General features: G+C 43.3%; 1 protein-coding gene across 1 annotated transcript in view; it reads right to left on the bottom strand.

Moving 5' to 3' along the window:
* Positions 1-5,957, bottom strand: part of LOC124777705 (dehydrogenase/reductase SDR family member 11-like) — a 64,353-nt gene extending 58,396 nt beyond the window's left edge. Inside the window, exon 1 of the mRNA XM_047253200.1 lies at positions 5,826-5,957. Within this exon, the coding sequence (XP_047109156.1) occupies positions 5,826-5,957 (132 nt within the window). The remainder of the gene's footprint in view (positions 1-5,825) is intronic.
* Positions 5,958-12,128: the final 6,171 nt, after the last annotated feature.

Here is a 12,128-nt window from a genome sequence, read left to right on the forward strand (position 1 = left end):
TCATGTATAAAAGGAAACAACTGATTTTTCTTTACGATATTTGGGATAACCATGGATAGGAAAAATTTGTAAAATCTTTAAATTCAGATAAATGATTGTCAAAAGTTAGTTTTCTAAGAAAGATTATTATTAAAAGATTTTTTAAAAACATTTACATGGGAATTGATATAACAAAAGTACAAAATCAGTTGTTACAAATTGTTATAAATAGTAATTTTTGGTTTTATCTTATACTACATCGCACAGGCACCACCATTGCTCTTCACGACCGGCCCCCGCAACTCCATACAAGACACAAGTGCTCTCTGTGACCTATACAACTAGACAACTGCTCTCTAAGAGCGATCTGACCCAACCGCCCAACTACGAGCTACTACTACTACTACTACTACTACTACTGCTGCTGCTGCCGACACTGCCCTCTGGTCTGCGATTCTATTGTAGCTTACATATCGCAGGCTGCGCGTGAGCATTCCATCGAAGTTACATCTGCTCGAGTGCGCTAGCAATAAATTCCTCATTCATGGACTTCTTACAAGTGAATCAGTAATTGTAAAAACAACAGTAGTCCAAAAAAGTAAATTTTTCAGGAGAAGCAAAAAACTGTATACAGGCTAAATAATGGACAGTAGGATAAATCCATTAATTTTAATATTGACTGTGTATGTTACGTATGCTTTAACAATAAAACAAAGTACTTTAAATGTAATAACTTTGCATGAACGATTTTTTTAATTGTACAGACTTATGTTGTTATTGCAGGATGGACATTTTGGACTGACATTTTAACACCAACATTTGTTAATGTTATCAAAAATTACTTTATTGTACAAATTTAATATACAATATTATTTGTACAATGTCTAATATTGTTTAACAGAGAAATTGAAAAATATTGTTAATGTATGCACACACCGCATGGAAAGACTAAAGATATGACGATGTAAATCGTGACATTAGGAATTAAATTTCTTATTTCACGTCACAGGACAACGAAGGATTAACACTACACTATACAGGTTATTTTACACAAAAAATTTATTATGAATCATCTTCAGGAGTGTCCACAGAAGGCCACTCAGTCAATTCCAGATAAAAGGCTTTGTGCTCATCAGGAATATATTGCATTAATTGTCCCACATCTTTCAATTTTTTGACATTGATTGCAACTTTGTTATTATATGCAATTTCTGCAGGCAACTTTGGTTCTGTCTGTAATGAATGTCGCAATGAAAAGCGGTGTTTTACGAGACCGTCAATGTGATAGTAACAGTCAACTTTACCTGGAAACATTTCACTATGATGGAAGCTCATAAATGAGGACACTGTGAATTTCACTTTACTGCTTTTGTCCACATTCGTCCCATAACTGTCGTCAGACAAACAGGATCGATTATAAAATTTGGGCTACCATTTTTTGTAACCCAAAATCTCTTCCATGGTAACAAGCTTTACATTAATATTTTGTTTTTTGGATGAAGTCACCATACATTGAACGTACTCATACAAAGAATATATCCTGTCTTTTCTTCTTATCACCCGCTTTGTGGAAGCAAATGTACGATCACATGATAAAAATGAATGGCCGTACACAGTAAAATGCTGGAATACATCTTTGAATCTGCCAGAACTTACAAGGCAGTTCATTACCCTAACCACTGTGTTGTTCTTATTTTGCGCAGGGCGCTCATCTGAGAACAGGTGTAATTCAGTAACACTATCAGGTATCTCCATGTTGATGTAATCAACCAAAAACGAACATACTTTGTTAGGTCCTTTGTGGGCAGTACCTTCATGGTACAGATATACCTTGTATTTGTTGCTCTTTAGGTCTGTAATACAGAATGCGTTAACGTTAATTTGCCGTAAATAAAAAGCTTCCTGTACTGGGAGCTTAGGCAACTGCAGATTTTGCATATAATCGAAACACAATGCTACCACATGGTCATTTTCTGCACACTTCTCCTTAACAGCACCCATCTTTAAATAGAATTTTTTGCTTATTCTTTTATGTACCATGGGTTCCGCTACGGCCACACGCTTTGCAGTATCGCTCAATGATGGACTCTTAGTCTTCACTGAAAGTGACTCACAACAGCAGCAAGTATCGATTTGCGGCCGCCCAAAGCGTAAGTTAAAACGCTCATTGAAAACCCTTAAATAAATTCCATATGACACTCTGGTATGAGGATATAACTTCATGAACAGTTCGTACATACTTTTTACAGATAATTCAGGATTTAAGTAATATATTTCTTTGCTTGAATAATGAGAGATTTTAGTAGGGAATGTTTTAATATGATCCTCAATTATCGATAGGACTATATGTGGTGTTGCAATGGTTAAAGCAGTACATCCTCTACTGTCACATAGGCGAACATTATTTTTCACACAGTTACAAATTCGTCGCACACGTTCATTTCTAATGCCAAAAAGGCTACAAAATGCCTTTTTGCACACTTAGATCCGCCCAGCATCTCCAGTTACCACGTGATATCGATAATTTAGTGCTCTTGGCTTAGGCTGGCCATCACTTTTCCGGGGTCTTCTGCGTACCACGTTTTCTTTTTTGATCAGCCCTGCAAGGTAACCATCTTGTGTGTTCATACTCTCAAAATCGTGAAATTTAGTTAATGTATATATCTGTTCATGTTCAGAGATCCTCTTGAAACACAGTTTCTTACATCTGAAACATATTAATACACGAATACCATTGTCAGAAAATGTAAAAGAGTTGCAAAAAATTTAGTTACGTAAAATCAATTATTTTTTATTGATAGAGTAAATTATCCATATGATATTTACGTACCATAAAACTTAGAACATATGGGAACCTCTAAGAAGTAAAAAATACACAGACAAGAGATTAATTCACATAGCCTTTGAACTTACCCACAGTCAGGTCCTATTTTTACAGCATTAATTTCTCTTCCACTGTAATTCACGTAACCAATTCCCTTCGTTCTGGCAGCTTTTATAACATTTCTTTTATATAGTTCCGGTTGCGCACCTCTCTTCTTCGACATTGTGCATAGATAATCCAAAGAAACGTGTTCTATAAACAAAACTAAACGACAATGTATACGCAGCTGCTACAACAATGCACACAGGTAACAAGATCACAGGCGTCAGATGTACTGCCATCTGGCATGCATTCTATTCACTACATGAAACAAGATCCGAGTATGTTCGTTTGGTGCTGCCATCTGCCATTTCTTGCAATAATAAGTCCTGGACTCATGTTGTTACTGCAAAGAACACGAAAAACTGTATGCCTGTAAAAGCACTAATATGTGGAAGACAAGTGTGATTTTTGCATAGATGCTGCACCTAAGTATCCTGACGGCTTCTCTGCCAAAAAGTGGACATGTTTGAGTGGTAGAGTAATTATTGAGTACGATTATGTGGAGACAGAGTTTGTACAGCCATCGACGACATAGTGTAACTGAGGCGGAATAAAGGGAACCAGTTCACATTCGCCGAGGTAGATGGAAAACCGCCTGAAAAACCATCCACAGTCTGGCCGGCACACCGGTCCTCGACACTAATCAGCCGGGCGGATTCGTGCCGGGGACCGACACGCCTTCCCGGTCAGGAAACAGTGCGTTAGACCGCGCGGCTAGCCGGGCGGGCTCCCGTAATACATAGTTGAATGAAACGAGTGCTAATTCAGATATACGTGCAGGAGAACGCCTGTAAAGTTTTAAAAGCAGAAGAGAGATTGAACGAACGTGACTTTTCCCACTAATGCCGTAGTGTTTAGTAACACTTCTTCTTAGTCACACAGATAGTTCCAGCCCAAACAAAATTTCTGATATAGTTTATAAAGCATCACGAATAGCAGCGCGCTGTGTGAGTTTAGTGACGTTTCCAGACCTGTGGCACCTTGCTTTGGGTAAACACTCGAAAACAGTTGTATAACTCATTGTAAGAAGAGGTTTCAACAAATGATACAGCCTCACTGGAAAAACGTCACCGTCATTCAACGTATTTATGACTGTGATGCCCGTTGTGAAGAAGATGTAGGAGAGAGGTACTGGCAGAAATCAAACTAAGGAGCGGGGTTGTCGGTCGTGCCTGGACACAGGTGATAAAAACATTGCTACGCAAGGCAGTGTTTCGGGTTTCATTCCCAGGTCCTAACAACAGCTTTAATTTGCCAAGAAAGTCACTTCATCATGAGTCATTCAACATTTTCGTATCTTGCTCTTCACGTTATGTTACGAATCGCATCTAAAAAGCGTCATTATTTATTTTACACAGTTTGCCCTTTCCTATACCTGGCTATGTTACTTCTCGAGTTGCATGGAGGCAAGGGTTTACCGCCAGTATCAGAAAAACTTCTAGATGAAAATGGTGAAACCATCATTTGGGTTGTAGCTGCATTACTTTTTAAAGAAGAATGAACACAACGAATCGACTGCACTTAGGCCCTACAAGTTGGAGTCAAAATAGTGGCGCAAAGTTGGTATCTTTCACTCAACTCTCTCGTGCATTTACATAAAGATACTACCCTTTTTCACGTACAACTACAGTGCATTTCTTATTTCTTGAAGTTGAGTAGATGTAAGTTCTATTTAAATATGTACATTTAAGCTCTCAAAGGGGTACACCCAAGTCTCCCAAAAACAGAGAATGAAAATGTCAACCAAAGAAGACTGCCCATATATCACTGTCCACGCACCAGATATTGTCGTAAACCTAGTGTAGTTTTATTGCCATTGTCTTGTAAGTAGTGCTCTATTATGACTGCGTTCCAGTAATTTTTATTTAGAGTACATGCCGGCACGGTAACTCTGCGTGTTCGGTCAGAGGGTTAACTGCCCTCTGTAATAAAAAAACTGAGTTAATGGATCAACGACGGCCGGTCGCGTGTGGCCGAGCGGTTCTAGGCGCTTCAGTCCGGAACCGCAAGCCTGCTACGGTCGCAGGTTCGAATCCTGCCTCGGCCATGGATGTGTGTGATGCCCTAGTTAGGTTTAAGTAGTTCTAAGTTCTAGGGGACTGATGACCTCAGATGTTAAGTCCCATAGTGCTCAGAGCCATTTGAACCCTTTGATCAACGACGAACTGAACGGGTGTTTTGCGACGTCCGCCCCGAACGAAAACGAACAAAATGAGATTAAAAAAAAAGATAGCTGAGTGGTCTGCTTGAGGATTGCCGTCCTACGGGCCCGGATTCGATTTCCGGCTGGGTCGGGGATTTTCTCCGCTCAGGGACTGGGTGTTGTGTTGTCTTCATCATCATTTCATCCACATCCGGCGCGCAGGTCGCCCAATGTGGCGTCGAATGTAATAAGACCTGCACCCTGGCGGCCGGACCTGCCCCGCAAGGGGCCTCCCGGCCAATGACGCCAAACGCTCATTTCCATTTTCCACGAAGAGATAAAAAAAGCAACAGACAGCATAGACCGAAATGTCGTAGATTGTTAAAAAAAATTGGGAAAAAAATCGAAGCGAGGGTAAACCACAAGTATCTGAAAGTAAAACCGAAAATTTTTTTCGTGGTATAAAATGCAAATGCTCACAGAATAGTGAAAAATAGAAACAGAACAATCGCGGATGATGATTCTTTTAAATTTCTGTAAAATAAGAAACTAGCGTTGCCGGAGTATCTGGATAGTCTGTTATAAAGATTTACTTTATCACATACTACTGCTTTCGGCACCTCACGCACTAGGCAAGACCGCAACATGAGACGTTGATGAGGTTGATGTGCTGTGAGAGTTTGTATGTACAAATGCTGGACGAAAAGCTCACAAATACGACCCATAACCAAGGAGGCACGCTTTTGCTTGTTTCGGATAGCATTAACAATGGCCTACCTTTACCCTGTCGACTCTTCTTGCGAGGCCTACCACAGTGACGCCATGCCGGAGCAGAGCTTGCGTTATGGCAGCGCCTATGCCCGCGCTGGCGCCGGTAACCAGTGCAACGCGACCTGTGTACCTCTCCATAGCGCTATCGCAGCTCGTCTGGTACGACTCTGCAAAACACACCCGACTTGTCGCTCTCCGTATTCCGAAATAGCTGACCTTGCATGCACACTGGCAACTTTCTGGTTCGTCTCTGCTTATGCAGCGTGAAATCCTAATAGAAATATGTAGCACACTTCCCTCACTTGTTCGGTATATGGGATCCTGTTAGCTCACCATATACTAGTAGTCTTGGTATCGCGGGAACGTTCTATGTTATTTCATGCAGTCCTATATTTGACGTCTGCTACTTAGAAAAAAATTGCTACCAAAGCTGGGTCATCCCATTCCCTTTCCTCTATCGGAACATGACTTGATTTTATTGCATCTCATAATGCAGCTAAAATGCTGCGAAACCGGTCGTGCCTATAAATAAAAAATGGAAATGAGCGTTTGGCGTCATTGACCGGGAGGCCCCGTACGGGGCAGGTACGGCCGCCTTGTTGCGGGTCTTATTACATTGGACGTCACATTTTTCTTATCTCATTTTGTTCTATCTTGTTCGTTGAATTTGTTCGTGGCGGACGTCCGATGTCACTCGTTCAGGTTGTTCGTTGATTCGTTCACTCAGGATATTTTTTTTTTTTAATTGCATAGGGTAGCTAAACCCTCTGACCGAACACGCTGAGCTACCGTGGCGGCTATATTGGGTGACTTGCGCGCCGGATGGGGATGAAATGATGATGAAGACAACACAACACCCAGCCCCTGAGCGGAGAAAATCCCCGACACAGCCGGGAATCGAACCCGGGCCCCTTAGGACGGCAGTCCGTCACGCTGACCATTTTTTTTTAATCCCATTTTGTTCTATATTGTTGGTTGAATTTGTTCGTGGCGGACGTCCGATGAACCCGTTCAGGTTTTTCGTTGATCCGTTCACTCAGTTTTTTAATCACAGAGCGTAGCTAAACCCTCTGACCGAACACGCAGAGCTACCGTGCCGGCGACCATTCAGCTATCGGGACGGACGTGTCTATAAATAGAGGACTTACAACTGAAATGGTCTTGTGGTGGTGGTGGTGGTGGTTAGTGTTTAACGTCCCGTCGACAACGAGGTCATTAGAGACGGAGCACAAGCTCGGGTGAGGGAAGGATTGGGAAGGAAATCGGCCGTGCCCTTTCAAAGGAACCATCTCGGCATTCGCCTGAAACGATTTAGGGAAATCACGGAAAACCTAAATCAGGATGGCCGGAGACGGGATTGAACCGTCGTCCTCCCGAATGCGAGTCCAGTGTGCTAACCACTGCGCCACCTCGCTCGGTCAAATGGTCTTGTCTTCAAAAAGATAGAGTTATGGTGCAATAGCATTCGAGATTTAGAGCTTTCTCTGATAGAACCGAGTCTAGGTAATATACACTCCTGGAAATGGAAAAAAGAACACATTGACATCGGTGTGTCAGACCCACCATACTTGCTCCGGACACTGCGAGAGGGCTGTACAAGCAATGATCACACGCACGGCACAGCGGACACACCAGGAACCGCGGTGTTGGCCGTCGAATGGCGCTAGCTGCGCAGCATTTGTGCACCGCCGCCGTCAGTGTCAGCCAGTTTTCCGTGGCATACAGAGCTCCATCGCAGTCTTTAACACTGGTAGCATGTCGCGACAGCGTGGACGTGAACCGTATGTGCAGTTGACGGACTTTGAGCGAGGGCGTATAGTGGGCATGCGGGAGGCCGGGTGGACGTACCGCCGAATTGCTCAACACGTGGGGCGTGAGGTCTCCACAGTACATCGATGTTGTCGCCAGTGGTCGGCGGAAGGTGCACGTGCCCGTCGACCTGGGACCGGACCGCAGCGACGCACGGATGCACGCCAAGACCGTAGGATCCTACGCAGTGCCGTAGGGGACCGCACCGCCACTTCCCAGCAAATTAGGGACACTGTTGCTCCTGGGGTATCGGCGAGGACCATTCGCAACCGTCTCCATGAAGCTGGGCTACGGTCCCGCACACCGTTAGGCCGTCTCCCGCTCACGCCCCAACATCGTTCAGCCCGCCTCCAGTGGTGTCGCGACAGGCGTGAATGGAGGGACGAATGGAGACGTGTCGTCTTCAGCGATGAGAGTCGCTTCTGCCTTGGTGCCAATGATGGTCGTATGCGTGTTTGGCGCCGTGCAGGTGAGCGCCACAATCAGGACTGCATACGACCGAGGCACACAGGGCCAACACCCGGCATCATGGTGTGGGGAGCGATCTCCTACACTGGCCGTACACCACTGGTGATCGTCGAGGGGACACTGAATAGTGCACGGTACATCCAAACCGTCATCGAACCCATCGTTCTACCATTCCTAGACCGGCAAGGGAACTTGCTGTTCCAACAGGACAATGCACGTCCGCATGTATCCCGTGCCACCCAACGTGCTCTAGAAGGTGTAAGTCAACTACCCTGGCCAGCAAGATCTCCGGATCTGTCCCCCATTGAGCATGTTTGGGACTGGATGAAGCGTCGTCTCACGCGGTCTGCACGTCCAGCACGAACGCTGGTCCAACTGAGGCGCCAGGTGGAAATGGCATGGCAAGCCGTTCCACAGGACTACATCCAGCATCTCTACGATCGTCTCCATGGGAGAATAGCAGCCTGCATTGCTGCGAAAGGTGGATATACACTGTACTAGTGCCGACATTGTGCATGCTCTGTTGCCTGTGTCTATGTGCCTGTGGTTCTGTCAGTGTGATCATGTGATGTATCTGACCCCAGGAATGTGTCAATAAAGTTTCCCCTTCCTGGGACAATGAATTCACGGTGTTCTTATTTCAATTTCCAGGAGTGTAAAAGAAAGGATAAATTTTAACAAAACAGTCGCCGGATTCTGTGACGACTCTATCTTAGTAGCACAGTGATGAGTGTCACAACACTTGAACTGCTCTGCGGAAATACTACATTCTGCTTGAATACAATAGTGAAGTTCAACGGCATGTAGTATCCAGTAGTTATACACAGATGAAGAAGTTTACACAGGAGAAACTAGCGTGAGAGCTGTATCAAACTAAACTTCGTCCTGAAGACCACAAACAACAATATAATATAGCAATGCAATTATACACGGAAGTGCCAAATAAACTGGTATAGGCATGGGTATTCAAATACAGAGATTTGTAAACAGGCAGAATACGGCGCTGCGGTCGGCAACGCATATATAAGACAACAAGTGTCTGTCTTCAACGTGACAGAAGTGCAACCCTTCCACAGATTGCTGCAGATTTCAATGTTGGGCAGTGTCAGCGTGCGAAACATTCAACAAAAGATAACTGATATGGGCTTTCACACCCGAAGGCCCACTCGTGTACACTTGATGACTGCACGACACAAAGCTTTACGCCTCGCCTGGGCCCGTCAACACCGACGTTGGACTGTTTGTAATTGGAAACATGTTGTCTGGTCGGACGGGCCTCGTTTCAAATTGTATCGAGCGGGTGGACGTGTACGGGTACTCAAGCAACTTCATGAATCAATGGACCTGCATGTCAGCAGGGGACTGTTCAAGTTGGTGGAGGCTCTGTAATGGTGTGAGGCGTGTGCAGTTGGGGTGATATGGGACTCCTGATACATCTAGATACGATTCTGACAGGTAACGAGTACGTAAGCATCCTGTCTGATCACCTGCATCCATTCATGTCCATTGTGCATTCCGACGGACTTGGGCAACTCCAGCAGGACAATGCGACACACCACACGTCCAGAATTGTTACAGAGTGGCTCCAGAAATAATCTTCGGGTTTGAAACACTTCCGCTGGCCACCAGACTCCCCCGACTTGAACATTATTGCAACGTGCTTTTCAGAAGAGATCTCCACCGTCTCGTACTCTTCCGGATTTACGGACAGCCCTGCTCGATTCATGGTGTCAATTCCTTCCAGCACTACTTCAGACATTAGTCGAGTGCATGCCACGTCGTGTTGCGGCACTACTGCGTGCTCACGGAGGCCCTACACGATATTAGGCAGGAGTATCAGTTTCTTTGGCTCTTCAGTGTATTAGAGATTGAGAGGTCGGCATTCGGCATTTATGGTCAATACACGCTAGAAAGCTAGACAGTAAGCTATTTATTGTGTTCCTAGAAGAAGAATTGTTTCTTGAAAATACTGTGGAAAACTATTTCTGGTTATTCACGGTTATGTGCTAGAATGGTGGAAGTAGGGGATTGCACTACCTGGCCTTAGCTCAGGACCTTTAGGTGTATGTAGTTTGTCCCTGATCAGTTGGGCAACGCAGTTAGTAAGATGGGGTACTAAAGATAGTGAATGCGTAGTTCATGCGCAACATAACAGTGAGGCAACAGCAAAGTGCAAGAAGGAAGAAATAAAAAATACTGAAAAAAACGAAAGGTCAAATGTTTTGTAGAATGAGTCGTCTAAAAGTAAGAAATGAAGCAGAGTAGAGGAACATTTGGCACTCATTGGAGTGATGCTCGAAATCAAGTACAGCAATAGGATAATTGTTAGTCTATCCTACAGTGAACTTTAATTTCTGTCACCGCCTCATTTGCTGTATGATTTAGAACGTCATTCAAAGCCACATAAATGTTTCTCTCGTCTGCTTGATTTCTAACCTTTAGGTAAATCATTTCACAACACATTTGACAGGTATTTTTTCAGTTTTTTTTTTTTTTTAATTTTCACGTTTCGTTCAGAAAGCATGAAATACATAATATTTTATTTAATTTTTAAAAATTTAGCATCTGATTCAAAGGAACTCATTTCAAAAATCAAATAACACACCAAAGCAACCTTTTGCAGGCAAAATAACTAGCCTTGGACAGGTGAACGCATGACACCATTTGCTTTCCTGGCATCTTCTGTTCTAGAAATATCCTGAATGTAGTACGAACTTGATTCGAAGAAAGCCGTTTGGATAGTTAAATACCACACTAATGTAACTTCTTATGCGGAAAATAACTGGTCCTTGAGGAGAAAAACTTGTTGACACATCGTCACACTAGCAGCACCCGTTCGTGAAATATTTTTCCCTCTAATCACTAATTAAATGTTTCTTAATTACTCTGAATACTTTCAACCAACTTTTTTTGTTTAAAACCAGACTTCACGATAGCCTAGTCTGATACCCCAAGTGTCCACTCCCCACTCTTAGCTTGGATACGAAAATTCGGACAATAATCTACAGGGCAGTTTCTTGGGAGCCTTGATCCGCCGCGTTCAAACATTTGACAAAAAATGATACTTCATCTTCCAAGTAGCACACAACAACCACTGCTTGGCAGAACAAGATAAGGTTGCAGTGTATGTATACACAGACGGGAACGTTGTGTAACGTGGACTCAAACGAACTCTCTCTCTCTCTAGCCAAGGCCGTTATGCATCCAATTGCTGTGGCGCACGCTCCAGAATCTGCACATACATCTAACACCGCAAGGCACCTTACAGTGTACCAGTTTCACGATCCCTTGATGCCTCAGAGTGTGTCCTTTCAACCGATCTCTTCTTTAGTCAAGTTCTGGCAAAAATTTCTTTTTTCCCCCAAAATCGATTCAGTAGCTCCTCAGTAATTGCTCAGTCTGTCCACCTAGTCTTCACCAGTCTTCTATAGCACCAGATATCAGAAGCTCCTATTCTCTTCTTGTATGAACTACTTATCGTTCAGGTTTCACTTCCAAACAAGGCTACACTCCAGCAAATACCTGCACAAAAGAATTCCTGATATTTAACTTAATATTAGTCGTTAACAAACTCCTCTTTTTCAAAAATGCTTTTCGTGATATAGCCATTTTGCGTTTGATGTCCTTCTTTTACCATGCTCACTTATTCTCCAGTCTAAATAGCAAAACTGATTTACTACTTTTGGTGTTTCGTTACCTAATTGATATCCTTCACCTTCGTCTGATTTATTTCGCCTACATTCCGTTACTCTTGTTTCCATTTTGTTTATTTTCATTTTATAATATCTTTTCAGGCACTTTCCATTCCGTACTGCTGCTCATCAAAGTCCTTTGCCGCCGTTGACAGAATTACAATGTTATCGGCTAACTAAAAAATGTTTATTTCCGTTCGCTGAACTATTATTCCCTCTCCAAATTCCTCGTCGGTTTTCTTTACTCTCTATAACCTACAATTTTTTCAGTTTTTTTCCATTGTGATCTTTTCACTAGATACACGAGGGACGTTCATTAAGTAAAGCTACACTTTTTTTC

The sequence above is a fragment of the Schistocerca piceifrons genome, chromosome 2 (assembly GCF_021461385.2).
Source record: "Schistocerca piceifrons isolate TAMUIC-IGC-003096 chromosome 2, iqSchPice1.1, whole genome shotgun sequence".
NCBI lineage: Eukaryota > Metazoa > Arthropoda > Insecta > Orthoptera > Acrididae > Schistocerca > Schistocerca piceifrons.